At 41.7% G+C, this 24,494-nt stretch overlaps 1 protein-coding gene across 1 annotated transcript; it reads right to left on the reverse strand.

The window, feature by feature from the left end:
• Nucleotides 1-250: 250 nt before the first annotated feature.
• Nucleotides 251-15,696, reverse strand: LOC134399587 (interleukin-1 receptor-like 1). The gene is made up of 10 exons (XM_063127670.1): nt 15,630-15,696; nt 14,524-14,710; nt 14,268-14,442; nt 11,722-11,884; nt 10,753-10,797; nt 7,906-8,026; nt 7,469-7,620; nt 4,230-4,370; nt 2,249-2,416; nt 251-751 (listed from the first exon to the last, which is right to left on the reverse strand). Exons 1-10 carry the CDS (start codon nt 15,694-15,696, stop codon nt 414-416), a joined length of 1,557 nt encoding a protein of 518 aa, XP_062983740.1. The 3' UTR covers nt 251-413.
• Nucleotides 15,697-24,494: the final 8,798 nt, after the last annotated feature.

The raw sequence follows: 24,494 nt of genomic DNA on the forward strand, positions 1-24,494 counted from the left end.
AAATTACAATGTGCATCAATTCAAAGCCACAAAATCATCAAACCAGCATAAACTAGCCAGCTGGCTAAACTTGCATCTAAAAACCTAACAGATTTTAACAAAAAAGTCTTTGCCTGGCATCAAAAAAACGTAAAGGTAAGGACCAGGCAAACCTCTCACTCTGCAAGAGCGTTTCACAGCTGCGGATGGAGACCAGCAATCCTTCTCTGCTGCTAAGAGTGCCATCTGCTGGCTATTACCAATTGCATCTTTTACAACAGTAGCTCCACTGCTTTTAAGTGAGGCCCCAAAAGCAAAGAAATATAAATAATGCCATACTTCTCTCTTTACCTACTTTTGTTGAGTACATGATACTTTGGAAGCGAAAAAACACAGTTCCTTCAGAAGTAAAACACACCAAACATTTTACCGATTCATGTATTCATGGCACGATTACGCTTCAGTGGCATTTGGTATTTCACATGTTTCCAGAATGCGGAGTCAGGTGAAGCTGGTTGGGCCATGTATTTTGTTTTCCATTGTACAGTTCCTTGCTGGTGAATGAGATGCCTGAGGGAATCCTGAAGTTGTTCATACTCTCCAATCCTCTCCATTTCCAACAGAATCACTTTCACGTTATTTCGGATGAGGGCATGGTATAAGGCGATCTGGTGCTCATACACAAAACAGTCATTCTTGGCCAGGCATTGTGTTAGAAGGAGTATCACTCTTCTGCTCTTTTGTATTCTCTTTTCAATTGCATCCACAGCATCTGCGAATACATAAAGAAATTACAAGAAATTACTCTGTTGCACACCTTTTCGGAAGGTCATAGAATTGGAGACTTGGAAGAGACCCCACCAGCCATTACACCCAGAGTGAGAAACATCAGCCTCACAGTCTGCCCTCTCTTTTCACCTGGTTTCTTGCAATTGATTCATGCTCTCTTGCAAATTCCTCAAGGCTCTTATTAAACTGGCCACATAAGGCCAACTTTGGCTGTAGCCTCATCAGGAACAGCCTTACCATTAGGCAGAGAAAGTCAATTTCCGCAGGTGGCAGTTGCTGGGTGCGAAGGCAGCAGGGGCAACCTCTGGGCTATTCCTCCTCAACTTCCTGGCTGCTCTCCTCTGTTTGAGGACAGAACTGCATATACCACACAACCTGTCCTGGCCCCCTAAACTAGCTTCCATGTGGCTGGATTCCAAACAGCCTCCCACATGCCTCTAAGAAAGACCCACATGGATAAAATAAATGACACAGTCCCTTCCCAAGCCAATATCTCCATTACTAAAGCAAGGGCAACATTGGTGTGAGAAGTAACTACATCAGTCTCCTAACCCATGGGATTTCTTCCCACAGACATTACCAGAGTGGCATGCGATTGAACCTCATGGAAGAAGATTGAATTCTGATAATGCATGGTGGATTTGTCAAGAGCATAATTGCCACTACATTTTCTTTTTTTCAAAGAAGAAGCAATGCAGAAGATTCTTTGAGCTGGGGTTCATTTTTGACATAGGTTCTTTTTTATTTATTTTATTGTTGCATTTATATCCACCTTTTTTCCTCCAAGAAACCCAAGGCGTTCCCAAGGAATCCAAGGAACCCAGTCCTTCTCTTCTCCATTTTATCCTCACAACAACAACCCTGTGAGGTAGATTGGGCTGAGAGTCTGTGACTGGCCCAAAGTAACCCACTGAGCTTCCATGGCTGAGTGGGGACTAGAACCTGGACCTCCTGACTCCCAGTCAAACACTTTAGCCACTACACCACACATTTCAGTATCACAGGTTGAGGAAAGCTGCTACAGCAGATGGTACTACTTCATTTTTTAAGTATTATATTTAGTATTATTTAAGGAACAAATTAGTATTATTATAAGGCACAAATTTAGTATTATTTCAGGCACAAATGTCACTTGCCAGAGCATACCCATTATAACGGAAAAGAACAGCCAGTGTGGTGTAGTGGCTAGAATGTCAGACTGGGAGTCGGGAGATGCGGATTCTAGTCCCCACTTGGCCATGGAAACCCACTGGGTGACTTTGGGCCAGTCACAGACTCTCAGCCCAACTTACCTCACAGGGTTGTTGTTGTGAGGATAACATGAAGAGGAGGAGGATTATGTATGCCACCTTGGGTTCCTTGGAGGAAAAAAGGCAGGATATAAATGTAATACATAAATAAACCCATCAGAACCAGAGAATACTACTGTGATCAGTAAATATTGCAGTACCAACACCCTAACTTTGATTTGGCAGCTTACCTTCTCCAGGTAACACATCTCTCCCATAAATACACAATTTATATCCACATTTATTTTCTAACACATCTGGTAGAACCTGATGAACAAATGACCCCACGAAATTATTTTCAGAAATGCCATTTATGTAGTTTGTGGGATAGATAACATATGCATCATATATTTTCCCATCTGCAAGATAAAATGAGAAAGAAGCACAAAGCTGTAGCGTGTGAATCAAAAGGGCAGTTATTTCAAGGCAGAAAGGCAATCTCATAGACAGATTTGATTAGGTTAATTGGATTACAGAAGATTATAGCACAGCTATTGGTAAACATGTAATTGTTTGAGCACATTTTTAGAGTAGAGCTCAGATCAGGAAATGCACATAAAGAGAACATGCAGACTTGACTTGAAATTATTCTAGATTTGAAATTATTCAGGCCATTCAATGTGAATGAAAGTGCGTGCACTGCTAACTAAAGTTGCATATATTTGTTAAAGATTTAGGATCGTTGTATCAAATTAGTAATGCTAAAGAAAAAAGCCTTAAAGCACAATCTTTAACATCCTCACCCAGCTTTACATGTAGTGTATGCAAGGGGTGGGGGATGGGGAGAGAGAAGCAGTAGGCATTTTAAAGTGGGGGAACCATGAAATTGTTCTGCTCACAGAAAGCCCCAATTTTATGTATCTCTGATGATAAATGTTGGTCTTCTTTGTAAACTAGGAGAAACAAGAATCATTTTAAGCACCCGCTTAATATATCTTTAGGTTCCTTCAGGCAAGTCCTTGATCTAAAGTTTAAAGGGGTGACGAATGTAGCAAAGTGATCTGGCCAATTTGGCAGTTGGGCCGAGGAACTGTCTGTCAAGAAGAAAGCATCTCCTTCATGATGGAATCAGGGAGGAAATGGGGAGAGAAGACCGCCTCACTGGCATTTGGAAACGACAGTTGGGATGTGTCAGTTGGAGAGTAGGCACTTCACTTGAGAGAAAGAAGTGGACTCAAGATGAAGGTGGACTCAATCTAAGCCTGTCTTTGTCACACACATATATAATTGTACTACCCCTTAAATAAGGCATGGGAACTTCTGGCCCACAGAGGCTGCTTCGTGTCTTGGCCACTCACACAGAGAAAATCCACCTGTCATCTCTGATGACAAGTAGGACATAACAGCGGGGATTCCCCCAGGGGGTGGGGCTCTGAACGTTCCTTCACACAGATGAACACAACTGGGTACCCTCTCCACCATCACAGGCAGATAACAGGTTCATAGACTTAGGGACCCTTATCTCTTGGGTTAGAGGACCAGAAAAATGGCGGCAGCAGCACTACCACTAAGTTCAAACTGGGACCAATTTGCCCTGGGAAGGGAATTGCTGTACTGGGATGCAAGCAACTGTGCATGCCATTGCAGTCCCAAGGGCTATTTCCTCATGTTGCATATAGCAGTTTTAAAGCAGGAGCAGCAAAGGAGGAAAGACTCAAACTCTCTCTGCCTCCCTGTTGTGATCCTGATAATTATCAGCATCCTGCTGCTGTTATATGCATTTTAGAACACATGTATGTTAAATGCCAATATATATATATATATATATATATATATATATATATGTGTGTGTGTGTGTGTGTGTGTGTGTGTGTGTGTGTGTGTGTGTGTGTGTGTCTAGTTTGGCCCTCAGAAAGCCCTTTTAATAAATTATCTGATTTCTTCAGGAAAAACACTAAATACATCTGGAAAAGAATTTTAAACACGGGCCTTTTGTAATAACAAGCTAGTAGTCCAAGTGTGGTTTTCTGAACATCTGGGCAATTCACATCCTTTCTGCAATGTGACATCAGGTGAAATGCAGTCAACCTTTTTGCCAGTGGTCATTTACCATGGTAGTGATCCAAACCCATGAGGAGCCGATCATCTTGTGGAAATGCTCTTATCTGTGTTATATATGGGTATCATTCAACTACTTTTTACCAGTTGCACATATTTAGCATCCTTACTCACCCTCCTTGGGTTCAATGCAGTTAAATATCCTTCGGTACAATAAAACAATGTCAATTCGAAAAAAATGGTAAAGCATCGCGATGAATATTTTAACGGTGAATAAAAAAAAGAACGCCACAATAAGGAAGGTGTTGTTGTGACCTAATGAAAAGAAAATATAGGGTTTATATTATAGAAAAAATTACCCAGTCCACTTTCTGAAAGACACAAAACACTCCACTGATATTAGAAATGCCCAGAAAAGACAGGGGCAAAAAAGATGTTACTTTAAATCCATATCCACAAGCTACATTTATTGTATTGTATTTCCCTTTTTACTTTAAAGTAGGCACAGGGACTCCCTATCCAAATCTTAAAAGCACTCCTACCCCTGATAGTACAGGCCCAATCCAGATCAGCCCCCTAGAGTAAATGTTAAACAAAATGACATAGCTGATGTCTGTTTTGGCCCTGAGGTGATGCCACTTGTGAGGTTTATGACATGAAGGAATAATAGGAAAGGGCCGTAGCTTAGTGGTAGTGTTGCAGTTGAGGTCCAAGGGTTATTAAAGTTGGTTTGGCGGAGGTAGAGGTAAAACTCTTCCCACACAGTGGCAGCAGGCAAGGCCGTGGGAAGGGAAGGGCAAAAGGGAGTGGGCCACACCTGGGTTATATTCCACACACAAAACAGGACATCAATGGTCCTTGACAACCTTGATCAACCAAGAGCATCTTTGGCACCAGGGGTGGGCAATTTGTGGGCCAACTAAACGTTTTAGCCGTCATCCCCCACCATTGGTTATGCTGGCTTGGACTAATGGAAGTTGTAACCCAAAACAGCTAAAAAGCCACAAGCTGCCCACTTCTATTCTACACAGTACTTTTGCGACTCAAACTGCAAGAATACACATACATCTTGCCAATGATGATACACCAGGGCTGACAGACACTACAATATGCCTGCTCATGTGTGCAGCATAACTCGACAGCCACACATCTATGCATGATTGTAGCTCCCCTTCTGAGACAAGAGAAATTGCAAGTTGCCTTCTGGAAGCACTAGAAGATTGTCCAGTTTGGGTTGACAAGCAACAGACAGCATTATACAGGAGAGAAAGTCACTTTTATCTACTTTTGGTGGGATCTGGGACTTATCATCCCTTAATTCAATAAAGCAATCCCCTCTGGTGATACTAGCCTATGCAGGGAACCCAAGGGTAGGGAGAAGAGATTTTTCCTGCTGAAATGGACCATCTTCAAGCTGCTTTCCCATCTGGGGGGGAAATATGGGGATTGTGATTTTGGGGGAGTGATTTTGGTCAGATAAGCAGCAGGGAGGAAAGGGTGTAAGAGCTTTTATCCCACCACTCTTCATGCTCTTGATCATAACCTCTATGGCTAACTTTCATTTCAAAAATCATTTTGGGGGAAATCACACAACTGTGTATTCTCACCCTTACTCTGCGCAAAGAGTGTTTCTGCTAGCTTCTGTCTAGCTGAGGTAACAACCCTGATCAGCTGCAGTAGCTCTGATGTTACAGTAGGTGGAATCAGCAGGCCCATGAGTCAACCCCAGGGAATTATGGCCAGCATATCAAATTATGGTTGGAATATATATCTGAGTTGAAAAAGGTGGCATAGAGCTGGAAGGGATCCCAAATGCCGTCTAGTCCAACCTCTTGCCAATGCTGGAAATCCACTATACAGCATCTCCAATGGCTGGTCATCTAGCCTCTGCTTCAAAACCTCTAATGAAGATGAGTCCACCCGCCTTCTAGGCAGTCTGCTCTGCCAGTGGAGGCTGGTGGCTCTGATGTCAGTAGGGCAGTGAATCTGCTCCTGATTTCAGTCAGAACCAGTGAGAACTCAAAAGGAGTTTAGCATTTCTTTAGAGTTCTGACTGAAACCCAGAGCGGATTTACCACCACACTGACATTGGCGGCAGCAGCTTATACCAATAGAAAGTTCTTCCTAATGTTTAGCCTAAAGACTTTTTCTTGCAATTTGATCCCAATGGTTAGAGACCTCACTGTAGAGCAACAGAAAATAAATTTGTCTGTCATCTAAATGCACTCAAACAGATGCTATATACTGGGGAAGTCCCTATTTTTGGTGCCTGTAAATCACTTTCTCTTTGAGGCAGATAATGATGACCTTTACTCATTTTGTGCACAAGAGTGGCCATCCATTCAGACCCTCCTCAATTCTAGAGCTTAAATCGAAACATGGGGGACTGGGGAGATATCTATCCAGGTAGTGAGAACCTGAGCTTTGTTTTGTGATGTCAAAAAATGCTGGATTTTCCCCACTGCAAAAAAACCTCTGAAATTGCTTTTAAAAAACCACATACAGTGAAAGGAAACTGAATGGTAATAAAAGCATCTAAAGCATCTTAAACAACTGTAAATGGAGAATGCATGATGAAGCCTCAGCTGACTGAATACTGATTGTCAGGAATGTGAGACCTAGCCTGCTTGAGTACCTTACAGCTTATAGTATTCAGTGCCCCATACTATCCCGCCAAATGAAGTAAGGTGGATGGTGAGTAGACAAAGGGCCTTTTCAATGGTAGCACCTGGGTTGTGGGATGCGCTCTCCAGAGAAACTCAACCTCGTGTTCCCCTCTCTTTTCTTCTGTCTCTTCCATATCTCCTGGCTACCTGATTAATCCCCATGGGCCTTCTCCTTCAAAGATCTACAGCTTTCCTTTCTCCAGGAAAGATAGATCCAAAACTGAAGTTAATTGGGTAGATAGACGAAAGAGGTAACCGGGAGGGGAAACGGCTGTTTTCTTTCCTCTCATCCCCTCCTGGCAACGTGACCCAGACTGCTTCAGCGTCTCCTCTTGGCCCCACCCACAACAGCCCCCCACACACCCAGGGTATGCCGGGCGTGGCAGGATGACATTTGATGTGAAAGTTCTGCAGTTAAGTTGTTGTCTGCCCAAAGCATTCAATGATGTGTCTGCATTATAAATACCCTCCCTGTTTTGTTTTTATATTACAGCTTACATGTCATTTCCCTAGTATTGTTTTGTGCAGTAATACATCTTACCTTGACAACCTAGTATTTATGTCTCCACTAAATAAAATTATTATTATTTATTATTATTTATTTATATAGCACCATCAATGTACATGGTGCTGTACAGAGTAAAACAGTAAATAGCAAGACCCTGCTGCATAGGCTTACATTCTAATCTAATAAATAGCTGTAATATTTGACAACACAAGAAACAAAAAGATTAAAGGGCACTTCACCTTTACATTGGGCTTCAGACAACATTACACTGACTCTTTTGCGCTCCATATCATTGAACATTTCACACGTGAAATTCAAGCCCAGGTGTTCTCTCTTCACTTCACTGGTACTTAATATGGCTTCTGTAAACAGTCCACTTGATTCCATATACCTAATAGAAGAATTACAAATTTGGCATCCTGGCACCCACACTATCACCTTTCTGAAACCAGGCAAACACTTTATTTATTCTCCCAGCCTTTAAAAACTGGTTTAAAATTATATTTTATCTCTGTTTTAGTTATAATTAATTATTGTAATAGCGGCTTTGTTAAAATGACATTATTTAATATTAATTTTTGCAACACTGTTGAAGGGGAGAATAAAAATCTGGCTGGTTACATAATAAATATTTATTACAAATGATGGCCATCCTTTTACATAATCAGATACTTACTCTCGACTGCTACTAACGAAAGGTTCAGGAAGTTCCCCCCCATTATATTTCCAAGAACTGCCAGCCATGGTTTGCTCTCCATTACCTAGCCATGCCTTGCATGTAATGTTCAGAGGAGAACCTAGGAGGAAGAATTCCATACACATTTAAGGAATTCTTACAGCAAAATATCTTGAATCAAATCCAGTCACATTCAACTCCGGCTATTGGGCGGTATAGGAATGTAATAAATAAATAAATAATCATTCTTAAGAACTGGTGCTGGATATGGGGATGTCAATACAGAGGGTACTCATATACACGTCTACTTGGGAATAATGGGGCTTACTCCTACATAAGTGGTATAGGATTGTATCCAAAAAGATATATTCAGCCAGTTCATTATGAGTATCATGATTTTGAGATAGCCTGCTTCTTCAACATATTTTTCTTTGCAATATTAATTACATTTCTCTTTGTTTCATTTCATCATGGTGACAAGACAGGTTTCCTATTTTCCTTATTTCTACAAAGTTCTTCGAAGAGACATCTAAAACTGAATTGAGCTCTCATGCTCAGCAAAACACCCAAAAGGATATCAGACAACAAAAGTTCTCATGAAGCCTTCAAGAGTAACACATTTATTGTGACATGAACTTTTTGAATCTTATGAAGTAGGCTTTTGCCAGTGACATTCATACCACAATATATGTGTTCTTCTTTAAGGTGCAATAGGAACCTGATGTTTTTGCTGTGAGACACTGAAGTTGTAACGTCAAATACTTCCATTGAGCACAGTGAGTTTAATTTCTGAGTAAATATGCAAAGGTTTGTGCTGCAAGACTGCAGTCCAGGGAATACTCAGAAGTATGCACCATTGAACTGAGCAGAACTTCTTCTCAATAAGCTTGCATAGGACTGAGCTGCAATACAGTTATTCTCTTAGAAACAACAACTGAGAATAAAGCCAGATCTTATTTTGTTTTGTTTTAAAAAGATATAGTGGCTATGAGGACCCTCAAGTCGGATTGGGAGCCTTGCATTGTGAGAGGGTTTTTAAAAAGAAAACTCTCCCCAAATCTCTGTTTGCCTCTGTGGGGAAAACAGACATCTATAGTATTGGATGTTTTTCCCCATGAGGCAAATATCAGTAAAAGCATAGGGTTATTTATAATCAGGAAAATTGCAGTGTGTGTGTATGGGATGTGTGTGTGTGCGCATGCGTGTGTGCATGCGCATGCTGAGTTACACCACTCCTATTCTGCCATTGCTCAAATCCAGTGAGGGGTGGCAATGCAATTTTTTTCGCTGTTTACATATGGACAATCCTAATCACAGATACCTAGTTGCACTTTAAAACAATTGCATCTTAACATTGTCTTAAGGAATGACAGACAATGTGCATAAAATATTCCAAAGCTGAAATGCTACTTAGTGTGATGGTCTCATTGGTGATCTAGGATACAGTCCGTATCCTTGTTGCTTTCTAGTTGAGGGATTGCACTTCTAATATTTACCACCTCCATAGCATGCTATAGCTTGGAACATCATGAGAACAGCCTGGCTGGATCAGACCAAATACCCCGGGTGGCTGTCACCCCGGCAGCAGGAGGCCGGCGAGGGAGGCGGCAGCAGCGGCAAGGACACCGCCGGTTCCCCAGCCGCCGCCGCCGCCGCCTCTTCCTGCGCCTCGGAAGGCAGGATCTACACAGGCGTTTTCGGGGCGCACTGAAGGCGCTTGCGTGTGCCTTCAGTACGCTGTGTAGATTCCCCCCAGTTGTGCTTTCAACCACCACCATCACCACCACAAACATAATAAAATACAAGGAAATGTTTGCCTATACCTCAAAAGCCTAAACAAATACATTTATCTTTAGCTGGCACCTAAATAGCCAAAGCCCCACAGGAAGAGAGTTCCATTGCCAGGGTGCCACCAATGCAAAGATTCTGCCCCATGTGTTGTAGCCAAATTGCTTAAGGGCACCACCAGCAGAGCCTGCTTCCCTTTGTAATATTCTTACTTCATTGCAGTTCGGAAATCAACAATCAGACAGGAGTGTGCTCAAGCCATGAGGCCATGCTTAAGGTAGGATATGGATCTTTTGTTTCTTTCTTTCTTGAATGACTTAAAATCCATATTGTTTGAACATGAAAAGAATTTTAAAACTCCTTTTGTAAATGAAGTTAGTTTTTAATTAATAAATAATAATAATAATAATAATAATAATAATAATAATAATAGACTATATGAACAGACACAATACAGCTGCAAAAATAATTCACCAACAACTGGACATTAAATTCAACCTCACCAAACAATTTACACCATACTATACATACTCACCCGAAACATTCTTGGAAAATGCAGATCATAAAATATATTGGACAGAACAATTCATACAGACAAGACAATATCTTGCAACTAACCAGACATAACAGTTAGAGACAAAAAGGGAAAACACACGTACCACATTGACATAGCAGTACCTAATTACAAATGGAAAAGAGAGAAAAATATACACCACCAGCCATGGAAGTCAAACAACTATGGCAACAGGAAAAGGTCACCATTATTCTGTTAGTCACATCAGTCATCAGCATCACATCAAAAACACTATACAGAAAACCTTCAGAAACTGGGCCTAGCAAAATACATCCACACCAATATCCAGAAAGCAGTCATACTTAAAACATGCTCAATTTTCAGGAAATCAGTAAAAGACAGCATGACCTGGCAGAGCCCATCATCTCCATCTAGAAAAAGCACCATGAGCAAGAAAGAGATGATGATGATGATGATGATGATGATGATGATGATGATGATGATGATACAGCAATTGAAGTAATAATATCCTTACCAATCTCTACCTCCATAATTGTATTGCCTTTTGGATACCAAACTACAATCTCTGTCTTTAGAAAGAGTTCTGTGGAAAGTTAAGTAGGGTGGGGGTGGGGTAAGAAAACATTGTATTTTTATTGAAGACCGGCTTAAAATAACAGTTCATGTCCAGTGAAGGCTGGTGGCTCCCATTTCAGTGTGGCAGTGAATCTGCCCTGGTTTTCTATCCGAAACACTCAAAACTCTGAAGGAGCTGAACCTATTTGCTGAACCCACTTGGGGGATAGGGCCCAGCACTTTGGACAGCTCCTTTAGAGTTCTGACTGGTTCTGAATGAAACCCAGAGTGGATTCACTGCCCCGCTGAAATAGCAGCCATCAGTCCCAATGTTCATATAATCAGATTCTCCAAGAAACTTTAAATAAGAGTTAACACAAAACAATCCATTTACAAAACAAGCACATTTACCACTTTGAGAAAGATCCTTCACTCAACGTGATCAAGAACAAAGTGCACATTCTTTTTTAGCCACTTCTACAATTTCTTTACATTGCAGTTCTATGCAGAGGTAAGTCCCACAGCTCAATGAGATTAACTCCCAGATAAGTGTATATGGGATGTCAGCCTTACTGATATTATCTGTTTATTGTTATCCTGAAATAAATCTAATACTGTTTAAAAAGATTGTGTAGAAAATAATATCATCTAATGCCCCAAATTGATGTAATGTGTTTTAAATCTCTATTTAGAAATGAGATTAGGCAGTATGATTAAACCAATACATCAACAATTTATAACTTAAAATGTGAAAATATGATCCAGCTCATATTTAAGATTAAATTATATGGGCTCATTAGTTATTTTACTTGAAAGTAAGCATACTTTACTTGAAAGTAAACATATCATCAACATACATGCAATCATGCAAAGAAAGAAAGAAAGAAAGAAAGAAAGGATTTTAAAAAAAGATTTGGATGGGTCCATTAGAATCTTACTTGCAATTCTAAAACCCCTTGTTGCAGATACAGTAAAGTTTCTTCCACCATAGCTGTATGTAAATTGGCAAGTATAGTTCCCAGTATCATTTACATTGGCTTCATTAATGGCAAGTACATCACGAAATGTTTTGTATCTTGACCCATGAAGTTCTTTACAGTCCTGAAATACAAAATACTTCTTTAATTTTGAAAATTCTTATTATTATTACTCGCTTTAATAGAAAACTCAAGTGGTAACTGGCACAAGATAGTAGTCAAAACAAGATCCCTGGAAATCAAGGTTGAAGGACCAGCAGGCCCAGGGAAACCCAGAAGTTTGCAAAAGTACAATTAAAAAACAACAACACCTCAGAAGACATCTCTCCCTCCCCTCCCCTCTCCTTCCCTCCCCTCAAAAAACAGCCCACTGAAGTCATCCTAGGCAGCTTTGGTGACATCAGAAAGCAAGTACCACGTTTCCACAACAACTGTGAAATTGAAGGTGTGCCTACAGCTTTGGGGATGGGAATTCAACACTGCCTATATGTCTGAGATGTTGGGCAGGGCCAGATCTACACCAAGCAGGATAAGACACTTTGAAAACAGGTTGAAAACTGTATGTGGAGCGTGTCCTGGGCCCCAACAGTTGTCACTACTGTTATAAAACATTTTAAAGCAGTAATCCTCTTGTTCTCCCATGAACAAGAGGATAACTGTCTTATTTGATTTAATTTAGACCCGTCTTTTCCTCCAAAGAAATGACAATCACTGTGGCCAAAAGTAGTATTGGAGAAAGTATGAAATAATCTACAGTTCAATTAAAATTAATAATGACCACATTATTAGAAAAGGAAAAGGTTTGAAGTTTACTAACAGGGACTGGCTGGCGAGATCACATTACGCCAGTCCTTTTACAACTTCATTGGCTGCCAGTCCAGGTCCGGGCCCGATTCAAAGTGCTGGTATTGACATTTAAAGCCCTAAACGGTTTGGGGCCAGGTTATTTGAAGGAACAACTCCTCCCATATGTACCTACCCGGACCTTAAGATCATCTACAGGGGCCCTTCTCCGTGAGCCCTTGCCAAAGGAAGTGAGGCAGGTGGCTACTAGGAGGAGGGCTTTCTCCGCTGTGGCACCCCGGTTGTGGAATGAGCTCCCCAGAGAGGTCCGCCTGGCGCCTACACTGTACTCCTTTCGTCGCCAGCTGAAGACCTTTTTATTCACTCAGTATTTTAACACTTAATTTTAACTTAAATTTAAATTATACTGTTTTAACTCTGTATTTTAACCTTATATCAGTTTTGCTGCGTGGTTTTATCCTGGTTGTGCTTTTTATACTGTATTTTGTATTTGTGTTTTTAACTTGTTGGTTGTTTTATGATGGTTTTAATTTTTGTGAACCGCCCAGAGAGCTTTGGCTATTGGGCGGTATAAAAATGTAATAAATAAATAAATAAATAAATAAATAAGTTTGTAGACCTCTTTTGCAAACTTAAACGTTTCAAAAACATTTTGCCATGACTATTGTAAAATGCTACAATAGTCTATCCAACACTGCTATCCAGGTCCACAATGAAAGTCAGCCAGTTTGTAAGCTACCAGGGTCAGGTTGCTCACCACCAAGAACTCCACTCCTCCTCCATTATTGTGACTATTAAGTGGTCCCTGGAAATATTGTTACTCGGCCAAAATTTGCATTAATTTTATAGACAATCTGAACGTATTATGTTTAACCTGTATATTATCTATCTATCTATCTATCTATCTATCTATCTATCTATCTGAGAGCCTTCCCCAGCCTGATACGTCCAGTGGTGTTAGACTGCAAATGCCATGATTTCCAGACAACATGGTGGGAGTTGTAGTCCAACACATCCCAAAGGCACCTGGTTAGGGAAGGATACCCAGTGGGTGCTCCACTGGCATGTTAATGTTGCAATGCAGAATTTATTTGAACATGAAACAAACTATCTGGAACATTACAGGGGTACACAGTTTTATCACACCTGTCATAACACTTAAAGTCTCCTGGAAGGACCATTTAAGCAAGCCTTCAAGCCTTACTACAGGTATGCACAATCCTAAACTGAACCTTCATCTGTCCATGACCAAGGTGCCACAATGTCCCCCCTACTTCCAGGACAGTGCAGAGAAACAGTTCCACTGTGTGACCTACTGCACGGGCTGGGCCAATAACATGCTGTATATCCCCATGGTTGCCATGGCAGCCATAAACTCTTGAGCTGCCCTTGGCCTTAATGATAAATTCTTTCAAGAGAATCAATTTGAAATCAATGTCAGGTCCAAGATTTCAGCATCTCAGGCAGACTATCTGTTGGGGAATGAAAGATGTGAATAATAAAGGAACGCCAAGTACCTAATATCTGGTGCACAGATTCCAATTTTTTGTGTTCAGCAGCAGATCCCTGGCAAAGGAGTTGACATCTTTATAGATCATTTGGACTTCCCCTTCCTGCCCTCTACCCTAGCCTGGTTTTGCAAAGTATCCTCAGAGCCAACACTGGGTCTTTGGTATCATCAGCCACTTCTTGATGATACGTACCTTGTACCACTTGAAAATAGTTGCATTCTCATAGTTATAAAAAGAAGGACAATAAATGTGTCCTGATCCAGGACTTCCAACACGTCCTAAATAGAGAGCATCCTCGTAAAAACAAATGCCTTCTTCGCGTGGATGTATTGTCACCTTCAGAGTTTTAGACACATTAGAAAGATACCTGTGAATAAAAACAACAACAACTAGAGTATATTTTAAAAGACACAAACAAACAAATCAATGTTTGCCATTTTCTACCTACATAGTTGTGGCACAAGTATAAGTTCCAGAATCACTGGCTGTTGCTGGCAGAAACCAAAGGTCCCTCCCAGAAGAATGCACTCGCGCTCCTGTGTCTGTGGAGATGTTCTTGTCACCGAGACGCCAAGTCATAGGAGAGTCTAAGGGAGGACACTTTACGACAAAAGCTTCACCTTCTATTGCATTCCCTGCAATAGAATAGATTCAAAACTCCTTTGTAAAATGAATGCATATCAAGACAGGAGTTCACAACAATATTTTGTGGATGTACAGAAGGGCCAGATCGACACTTTGAAGGCAGTATATGGAATGTGGATTGTGCCCCAACAGTTATCAGTGTACTTCAATATCGCTATAAGGCAGAGTAGATCTAGAATGTCATGAGACAAGTGTTTTATTGTACGCTCATTACTGCCCACTCATGGTTTCTTGTGGGTCCTTTTGATGATGCCATCCACCTCCCACATATCTCTCGTCCCTTCTACTCATTTTCCTGTCACAAAATACACCCAGAAAATCTGGCCTTGACTGTAGCAAAATGTGCCGCCAATTCTTGCTGTGTGCAGGAGAAGCAGCAGGATAAAAATGCCAACTGAATGGGCCACATGGTCATTGTTTACTTCCTCTTTCTTCTCTGTGTAAAGAAAGAGGAAGCGTTGTGGGACAGAACCGGGGGGTGGGGGAGTGACGGTAAGGAAACGTAATTCTCCCCCCCCCCCCGGTCTAATGACACTGCTAGCCATGGATAGCTTTGCAAACTTATTCAGATACTGCTCCCCCTCCCCGTGTGTGTGTTTGCAATCCATGCAGGGAGAGATGTTTTTCGGAATGTATCCCCTTGTAGATTAGGACCCTCTAGCCAGTTCAATGGGGTCCGAAAAAACATTGCAATGAACATGCCCATCTGCATGTATAGATCTCTGTCCGCAGTGGTTGGATTTTTGAATTCATAAAAAACTGGATCTCACTTATTTATCTATGTTTTAAGAAGTCTGATTAAGAGTAATGGATGTTTAGAAATTCAGCTGAACTTAGCAGAACATACAGAATGAAATATTCTTATTCCAGACATTTCTGCGAGTAAAACCAACATAGAGTAAGACTTACAGTATGTTTTCGATGACTCAGAAACAGGGAAGAAAGCAGCTAGCAAGAAAAAAAGCAAAAGATCCATGTTGCTAAATCTGAAAAATAAAAAGCAATTAAAATATATAGTTTGGACTAACTCTTCAGAAGTATCATCATATTTTCAAGTTTATTAATTGGAAAAACAATGTTCCTTCATAGAGACGATGTAAAGCCGGAACGAAACAGGCTGGAATGAGCCCTTTATATAAAAAAAAACACGCCAAAAACAGTGGCATGTGTTAGAAAAGCTTGAGAACAATATTTTAGGACTAAAACCCTTGCAATATTATATCACTAACCTCATAACTCCTGGAACAACATCAGGAACAGAATGAATGGCCCGGAACAGCCACTTCCAAATGACTGAAATCAACCAAACCCACCAGTCACACGTAACTTCATGGCAGGGATGCAACAAGCCACAAAACTTCCATGAAAACCACGTTCCAATACCCGTTCCAGGCCATAGTCCATTTTGCACAAAACAGGCCAGAACAGCAGCTTCCAAGTGAGCCAAGTCAACCAAACTAACCACTCACACATTACTAGGTGGGACAGATATTATTATTATTATTATTATTATTATTATTATTATTATTATTATTAATTTATTTATTTATATAGCACCATCAATGTACATGGTGCTGTACAGATAACACAGTAAATAGCAAGACCCTGCCGCATAGGCTTACAATCTAATAAGTTGTAGTAAACAATAAAGAGGGAAGGAGAATGCAAACAGGCACAGGGAAGTGTAAACAGGCACTGGGTAGGGTGAAGCTAACAGTATAGAGTCAGAACAAACTCAATATTTGAAGGCTATAGGGAAAAGAAAAGTTTTTAGCTGAGTTTTAAAAGCAGTGATTGAGTTTGTAGTTCTCAAGTGTTCTGGAAGGGCGTTCCAGGCGTAAGGGGCAGCAGAAGAAAAAGGACGAAGCCGAGTAAGGGAAGTGGAGGTCCTTGGGCAGGCGAGAAGCATGGCATCAGAGGAGCGGAGAGCATGAGCGGGGCGATAGTGTGAGATGAGAGAGGAGAGATAGGCAGGAGCTAGACCGTGAAGAGCTTTGAAGGTCAGCAGGAGAAGTTTATATTGGATTCTGGAGTGAATTGGAAGCCAATGAAGAGATTTCAGAAGTGGAGTGACATGGTCAGAGCGGCGGGCCAAGAAGATGATCTTAGCGGCAGAGTGGTGGACAGAGACCAGCGGACTGATGTGAGATGAAGGAAGGCCAGAGAGAAGAAGGTTGCAGTAGTCCAACCGAGAGATAACCAGTGCGTGAACGAGAGTCTTGGCAGAAGAGACAGACAAAAATGGTCGAATCCTGGCAATATTATACAGGAAGAAACGACAAGCCACAAAATTTACACAAAAACTATGTTCCGATATCTGTTCATTTTGTGCAAAACAGGCCGGAACAGCAGCTTCCAAGTGAGCCAACTCAATTAAACTCACCAGTCACATGTAACTCTGTGGCAGGGATGCATTATGCAGGATCTACACTACTACTTATAACGGTTTATAAGGATTATGACAACTGTTCAGGCCCAGGGCACATTACATATACCGTTTTCATACTGTTTTAAAAGTGTTATATCCTGCTTAGTGTAGATCGGCCAGTAAAGTGTGACTGGTGTGTCTGGTTGACTTACCTCACTTTGAATCTGTCCTTCCTGTTTGTTTTGCGGAATACGGACTATGGCCCAGAACGGGTAATGGAACACAGTTCCAGTGGACATTTTGGAGATTGTTATATCTATCCCACCTAGTAAAGTGTGAGTGATGAGTTTGGTTGAGTTGGCTCACTAGGAACTTGCCATTCCAACCTGTTTTGCAGAATACAGACTATGGCCCAGAACAGGTACCCAAACGTGGTTTCAACAGAAGGGTTGGTGCTTATTGCATCAGTCCCTTGAATTAGTGTGTGAGTTGTGAGTTTAGCTGAGTTGCCTCACTCGAAAGCTGCCATTCTGGCCTGTTTTGCAGAATACAGATTATGGCCTGGAACAGGTATTGGAATTAGGGCTGTGATCTGCTTCTCTTTGGTTCGGAGAAGCAATAGCGAAGTGGGGAGCTTCACCTCCATTATAGGTGGAAGAGAAGCGAGTTGGGGGGCTAGCGAAGCATTGCAAAGAGAAGTGGCCACAAGCGACTTGTTCTACTCAGACATCCCTAAACTGGTGTCCCAGGTTTCCTGGGTGGGGGCTTGAGCCAGAGCTAACCTTAAGGGAAGAACAAACAACCCCCCCAGACACAGGACCCGGCCCTGCAGTTATATCTATAATCTCCTCTGTTCCACATAGGGCCAGATCTACACCAAGCAAGATATATCACTATAAAAGCAGTTTGAAAACGGTATAGGGAATGTATCATGGGCCATTGCACTTGAATACCATTATAAAGCAGTAGTGTAGATCCTGCCTAGCATGTCAAAGCAAAGATTTATGTGCTTTCTTTCTATGCGCATGGCATGGAGGAGCATTCAGTCCCATGAGCTCCTACCTTTCTACAACCAGGTGGTACAACCCAGATAAAAGGGGGGAAAAAACCCCAATCTCACCAAAACAATAGGCTAGGATCTATGGTGGACACAAGTGTTTCTTCCCTGTCAGCTCACACGTCCACCCCCTTGCTTCAGTGATCATTTCAAATGTCTCTGATGGCTGCATCTGAGAAACCATATCCAAGTCCATTTTCTTAAATAAGACATATAAGAACAAATACATTTTATCCACTATGACTGCAATGGCAGTGATTAATACCAAAGAATAATGCCTTCATGAAACTATCCCTCACCTCCCCACTCTCTATGAAGGACTACAGTAACAGAGATGTACAACTCACTACCTGAAGGATGTCAGACGGAGAGATCCAACAGGTCCTGTGTCCTTCTCTGTTCCTTTTTCTTTGCTAGGCAGCACAACAGATCTAAATCGCTATTGGGCTTTTATAACATATATTTTGAGGCCCTTCCCACTATGTGATTTGTGAACACATCAGCTCCAGGAAACATGAGCATGTATTTAATTTGCATGACCTGCTGTGCAGATAAGCATTTTGTTGAACAAGAGCAAAACTTACATTCTTAGATTTCTAAATGATTTCCTGAATTGATTAAAGATTTGTTTGCACAAAGGCACTCGGGTCATGCTCAGAGAAGTATTTACAAGGTTCTGTGTTTGCATAGGAATTCAAAAGGCAGAGCTCAGCTGCGATTTCTCAGAATACATTTTCCTTTCCATTTGTTTTTCTTTGCTTTTTTATGTTTTAGATTTTTATTTTTCATTTTTACCCTATTAAGGAAGGGTCACTTTGCAGAATTCTCTCTGAATATTCTTCACCATTTTGTTGAGGTGTCTTTCATTCTCTCCCCACCCACCAAAATAAAAATAAATAATGTCCTTCAGCTCTGCTAGGTTGAAACACATGACATGTGGGACCTCAGTGATCACATCTCCTGATGCCTTTTTAACAATTTAAAAGTAGTTACAGGGAAGGAGAGAGATTAGATTTATTTCCCTTTATTTTCCAATTATTATTTTTAAAGATTTTTAATTTTCTCACCCCATTAGGAAAAGTTTGCTAGATTGGGGTTTCACTGGGGGCTGAACCCTTTCTGTGCTGTCATTTTCCCAATTACAATCTCTGACCACAATGTTTGCTTAACCCTTTTGTGGTTAAGCAAACATCCTCAGTGTCTTTGAGCAAACAAAACTGGAGCCATCCACCCAACCACGGCTGCTCGAAACTGAAAAAGGGCAGCAATGTGTGTGTGTGTGTGAGTGTGTGTGTGTGTGTGAGAGAGAGAGAGAGAGAGAGGAGAGAGATTTATCACACCAGGGTTATACTGTGCAATCACTGCGAATTGCGTGCAAAGGACTCCGAAGTTTTCCAGTTTATAATCTTCTTTGAATGTGAAGTACTCCCATGCATCCTGCTTTAATTTTGCTTCGAAGGCAAAAGAACCGACCTATTTTGGTACTACTTTTGGAGCAAATCATTTGTTGTTTTTCGAGCAGCCACTGGGGGCGCAGGAGCAGGATTTGCTATGTTTAAAGAAAAAGTAAACAAATGCTTACATATGCGTAAGTTTTAAAGATAAAGACATCAAAATTGGCACAGTAATAGATATTTCCTGGAGACATAACAGATCAAATGTTTGTAGATAGGGGATTAAATCAGAATCTACAAACTTGTTTCCCCAGCTTGCCATATTCCATGACAGAATGTGTAAGCATTGTTCCGTTTGTCTAAGTGTTACCTGTTAGATATAGAATATGTTGCTTTTTCAATGTTATAAGGGTATTGTAATGAGATATAACCAATGGATTATATAGATGTTATAAGGGAAATATAGTAGATAATGCATTATTAAACATTTTGTGAGAGTTTCTGAAATGGGTCAGCTAAAAAGAATGTTGGTCTTTTCAGCTAGGAACAGTGAAGACGGTGAGGGGCAGGGGTATATGACCTAGCAGAGGGAAGGTCATATTTTTATTAGGGATGTGCTCCGCTCCGATTAGGAGCGTAGAAGCAGTAGCGGATTGGCCTGCTCCGCCTTACCCAGAGGCGGAGTAGGAGCGGACCGCGGACCCCCTAGAAGCAAGGCGAAGAGAAGCGACCATTTTTCGGAGCTCCGAGTTCAGGCGGAGCGCTCCGGTCGCCATCTTGAAAACATTTCGCCATAGGATTGCATTGCGGCAAATAATCGCGCATAACTACGTTGTTTTTGAAGCTATCGCTCTGGAAATTCTTGTGCTCAGAGAGTCGTGGATGGGGGTCATTTTGAGACCACTCTCACCTCTCTGCGTTGTCCGTGTCGCGTGCTATATTTTTTTGAAAATCGGGTCAACCGCGTGGCTCAAACTGCGTTTCGGCTTTTTGCCCATAGGATTGCATTGAGGGAAAGAATCGGGGATAACTGGGGGGGGTTTAAGCTATCGTTCTGAAAATTCTTGTGCACAGAGAGTCGTGGATGGGGGTCATTTTGAGACTACTCTCAACTTTCTGCGTGCTGTGGTTCACGTGCAATGTTTTTGTGAAAATCGGGTCAACCGCACGGCTCAAACTGCGTTTTCGGCTTTTCGCCCATAGGATTGCATTGAGGGAAAGAATCGGGGATAACTGGGGGGGGGGGGTTTAAGCTATCATTCTGAAAATTCTTGTGCACAGAGAGTCGTGGATGGGGGTCATTTTGAGACCACTCTCAACTTTCTGCATCGTACGGGTCGCGGGCTAGACGTTTTTTAAAAATCGGCGGGAAAAATACCTTTTTCAAAGGGCTGAGGGGCAGAGTCAGCTCCCGGTCATGATGATCCCAAAGTTGGAGGAGGGCATAGGCAAAACAGGTAACTTGGGATTCTGGGAAACTTCTCTTTCTTCATCTGAACGGGCTTTTCCCCGTGTTTTTTAACACAGTAGCCCCACCAAATGCACAAACACAACCTGAAATCATATACTAAGCCAAGAATAAGAGATAGAAACACAGCACTGCTCCCCACCCTAACCTTGGTGAACAACTGAATCGATGTGGTGCAAGGGGATGAGCTCCCCTAGGGCATCTCATCGTGGACGTGCCCCCACTCTCTCCTGCACTGGAAGGCCATAGAGCCTTCCAAAGAGAGTAAAACGGTGGAGCAATGCCTATCATGAGTTGAAGTGAATGGTCACTTTTCAGTGGTGGAGCAATGCCTGTTCTGAGTCGAAGTGAGCGTTTTACTTCTTCTCCGAGCTGTTGGTGGCTGTCAGTGTCTTGAACTGGCAGCTACTTCCCCCTCCCCCGGGCACGTCCCCCTATTGCTGGTAAAAGACAGATATAGCCTTTTAAAAAAAATTCTTCTTGCTGTTTATTGAGCAACACTGCTGCTTTTAATTCCACCCCTCCTTTGTTTATTGATTGATTTATTCCATTTTATATGCATTACTGGCTTATCCTTGGCTCACTTCCTTATGCCCCCAGAAATGCCAGCTGCATGCCTGCCTGCCTTCCCTCCCTCCTCCCCTGCCCACCTCGCAGGGATGTTGTGTGTGGGGTGCCCGATTTTCAAAAATTCGCCAAAAATCAGGGGATGATGGGATTGCTTTGAAACTTGGCATGCGTGTGTATATCCCCATGAGGTGTCATGGTGCCAAACATGAGGTTTCTAACTTGAACAGAAAAAAAGTTGTATAATTTTTTAGCTTTCAATGCAAGCCTATGGGGGGGGGGAAACGGAGCTCCGGATCCGGATCCGGAGCTCCGGGCGGAGCGGAGCGGAAGTGGGCGGAGCGGGGGCGGGGCGGAGCGGCCCGATCCGGAAAATGGCGGATCTGCAAGTGAAGCGGAGCGGGGGGTCCGTGCACACCCCTAATTTTTATAACAAAAATAACAGAGCAACGGAATTGTGTGTTAGACTTACTGGAGCCCCTCAGAATTTATGACTTTGAAGTTAAATAACTATGTGAACTGTCAGAATTTATGTTTTTGAGGTTATGATAAGGGAAGAGAAACAAATCTGTTGTTTGAACTCATGACCTTATGGGGGGGGGACGTGATGAAGAGGAATAAAGAAAGGTGTGCCCAGAAAGAATAAAACCTAAATATGGACATAAGTAAATAATAGTGGGTGGAATATCAAATGAAATGAAAAAACAAGTAAACAAGGGAGGAGTTACAAGGCGTACCGGGATAGGCTGTAACCCCTTTAGTCTCTGACCAATGGAGAGACTGGGGAGGGACTGCTTCAGCCGGGCTAAGGGATAAAAAGACTATGCACTAACTGGTGGGTGTGCCTACCTGCCTAGACACCCAAACTTGCAAGTTTGCTCAATAAAACAGAGTGTTTAAACTTTCACCACTTTGTCCAAGCAATTTCATTTCAAAATCGTGTTTCTAACATACCCTAAAGGAATTAGGAGGCTTAGTGGCCCTAAAAAAGCACAACTATTGCCTGGTTGTCTGATATTAAGGAGAGCTTTAAGCATACCAAATTTGAATCGGATTGGGTAATCCATTGATTTTTTATGATTTTTTACTTTTCCCCCCTTAAACCCATTTCCTGGTATGCAAAGGATCTTAGGAGCGCTGCCACTCGGGGTGTGATTTAGCTAGCAACAACAACAACAACGACAGCTGAACACTGCAGGGGATAATTCAAGGTAAACAGGTACTGTACGTGGGATGAAGCTATGGGACTCCAGAGTTTGGCCTACTCCAGGCAAGTGATTGATGCTCCTTCCAAAAGTGGGGTGGCAAGGAAACCAAGATGGGTTTCAGTAGCATAGAGCGAGCCAGATTGTACTGGTCCAAATGAAACTGAACCCTATAGGCGGTACGGTCTTTGAGCCCTGGGTTCTTATACCATTGGAACAAAAGTTTCAAGATGAACAAATTAACATCATATCTTGCATGACAACAACAATGTGAAGCAACAATTTCCAGATGGCCTCAATATCCATTCTAGACTACAACAATTGGCTTAAGACAGATCTAAGTTTGAGTTATCTTATATGTAAAGTGAAGAGGATGAGTGCTCAATGAAGAGGGTGCATCACCTGCAGCAATTCAGGGATTGAGTTCTGTTGATGCATTGAAAACTTCATACCTGGATATTGGTTGATTGTGCATCAGGTCTTCTCTTCAGACTGGCACTTGCACATATCATTATATTAGAATTTAAGTGTATTAAATACTTGCGGTTCTGATTATGTTGGTCTTTATTTATTTATTTATTACATTTCTATACCACCCCATAACCGAAGCTCTCTGGGTGGTTTACAAAAGTTAAAAATGGCTAGATTGGACCTTGTGTAAGTGACCAGCAGAGCCATTCTGCAAGACTACTCTGACGTCCCTCTCCCTACCTTGACCTCAGCAAAGAATTCTTAAAATGACCATCTTTATTTTGGGTTGCCAACCTTTTCGAGAGCCTACAGTGCTTGCCTTTTGCAAAGAAGCCTGCAAACACTCCACTCATGCTTAGCCTATACATTTGTAATAACTATCACAGAAGACTATGAATAGGAAATCGCAGATCAGATATTGAAGCATTCTATGAGGAAATGGAACAAAGTTGCTTCTGATAAGGTATAAAGAAATAAATAAAACAAGATGTGGCAAATAAAATGATCACTGAATGATTACTAGCAAATGTCATTTTGAGTCCAGCTCAGATGCAGGATATGACTCAGTGATTAAATCTAGATGTTATGGCTGAGGTCTCAGCCCATGTAAAGTCCCCAAAAAGAATGAATTAGGGGACAGGAGCTGTACTGTACTTGTCCCCTGAAACCTATCTCCCTGAAGCTGCCCCCTCTACATTCTTTTATTTTCTATATACTTAGGCCAAGATATGAATAAGCCTTTTCGCCTACATGCAGCTCCTTCACTCCCATCTTCACAGCTCCAGCAATAAACCAGGATGTTTTATCCAAAGTGGGAAACTATGGCAAATGTCATTCTGAATTAGCCAATTTCAAACCATAGTTTAATATCCTGGCATGTTCTAAAGCTGGCTCAGAAAAACAGGAAACTATCCATGCAACCATCCCAAGCAACCTGCCCTGCACTACCTAAGCTAGCCTGCTACGCCGAGAAACCCTGATTTCCCAGACCTGAGAACAATTCAACTGACATGACTCCATTTGCCAGAATTCAATATTAGCCCTCATCCAGGCACTGTCTTCACCTGAAGCAGTCAAATGACAAGAATAAACAGCAAAGTGATGGCTCCTAATTCAGTTCCCTCCTCCCAACACTTCCTTGCCCCCTCCCTAATCTTACACAAAGTGTTACATTTCCCAGACAGGCTGACTGGTCTTCAAAATCATCTGGATCAGTCCAAAACAATCCAAAGTGATTTGGATCA

Source organism: Elgaria multicarinata, chromosome 5, assembly GCF_023053635.1.
Source record: "Elgaria multicarinata webbii isolate HBS135686 ecotype San Diego chromosome 5, rElgMul1.1.pri, whole genome shotgun sequence".
In the NCBI taxonomy this organism is placed as follows: Eukaryota; Metazoa; Chordata; class Lepidosauria; order Squamata; family Anguidae; genus Elgaria; species Elgaria multicarinata.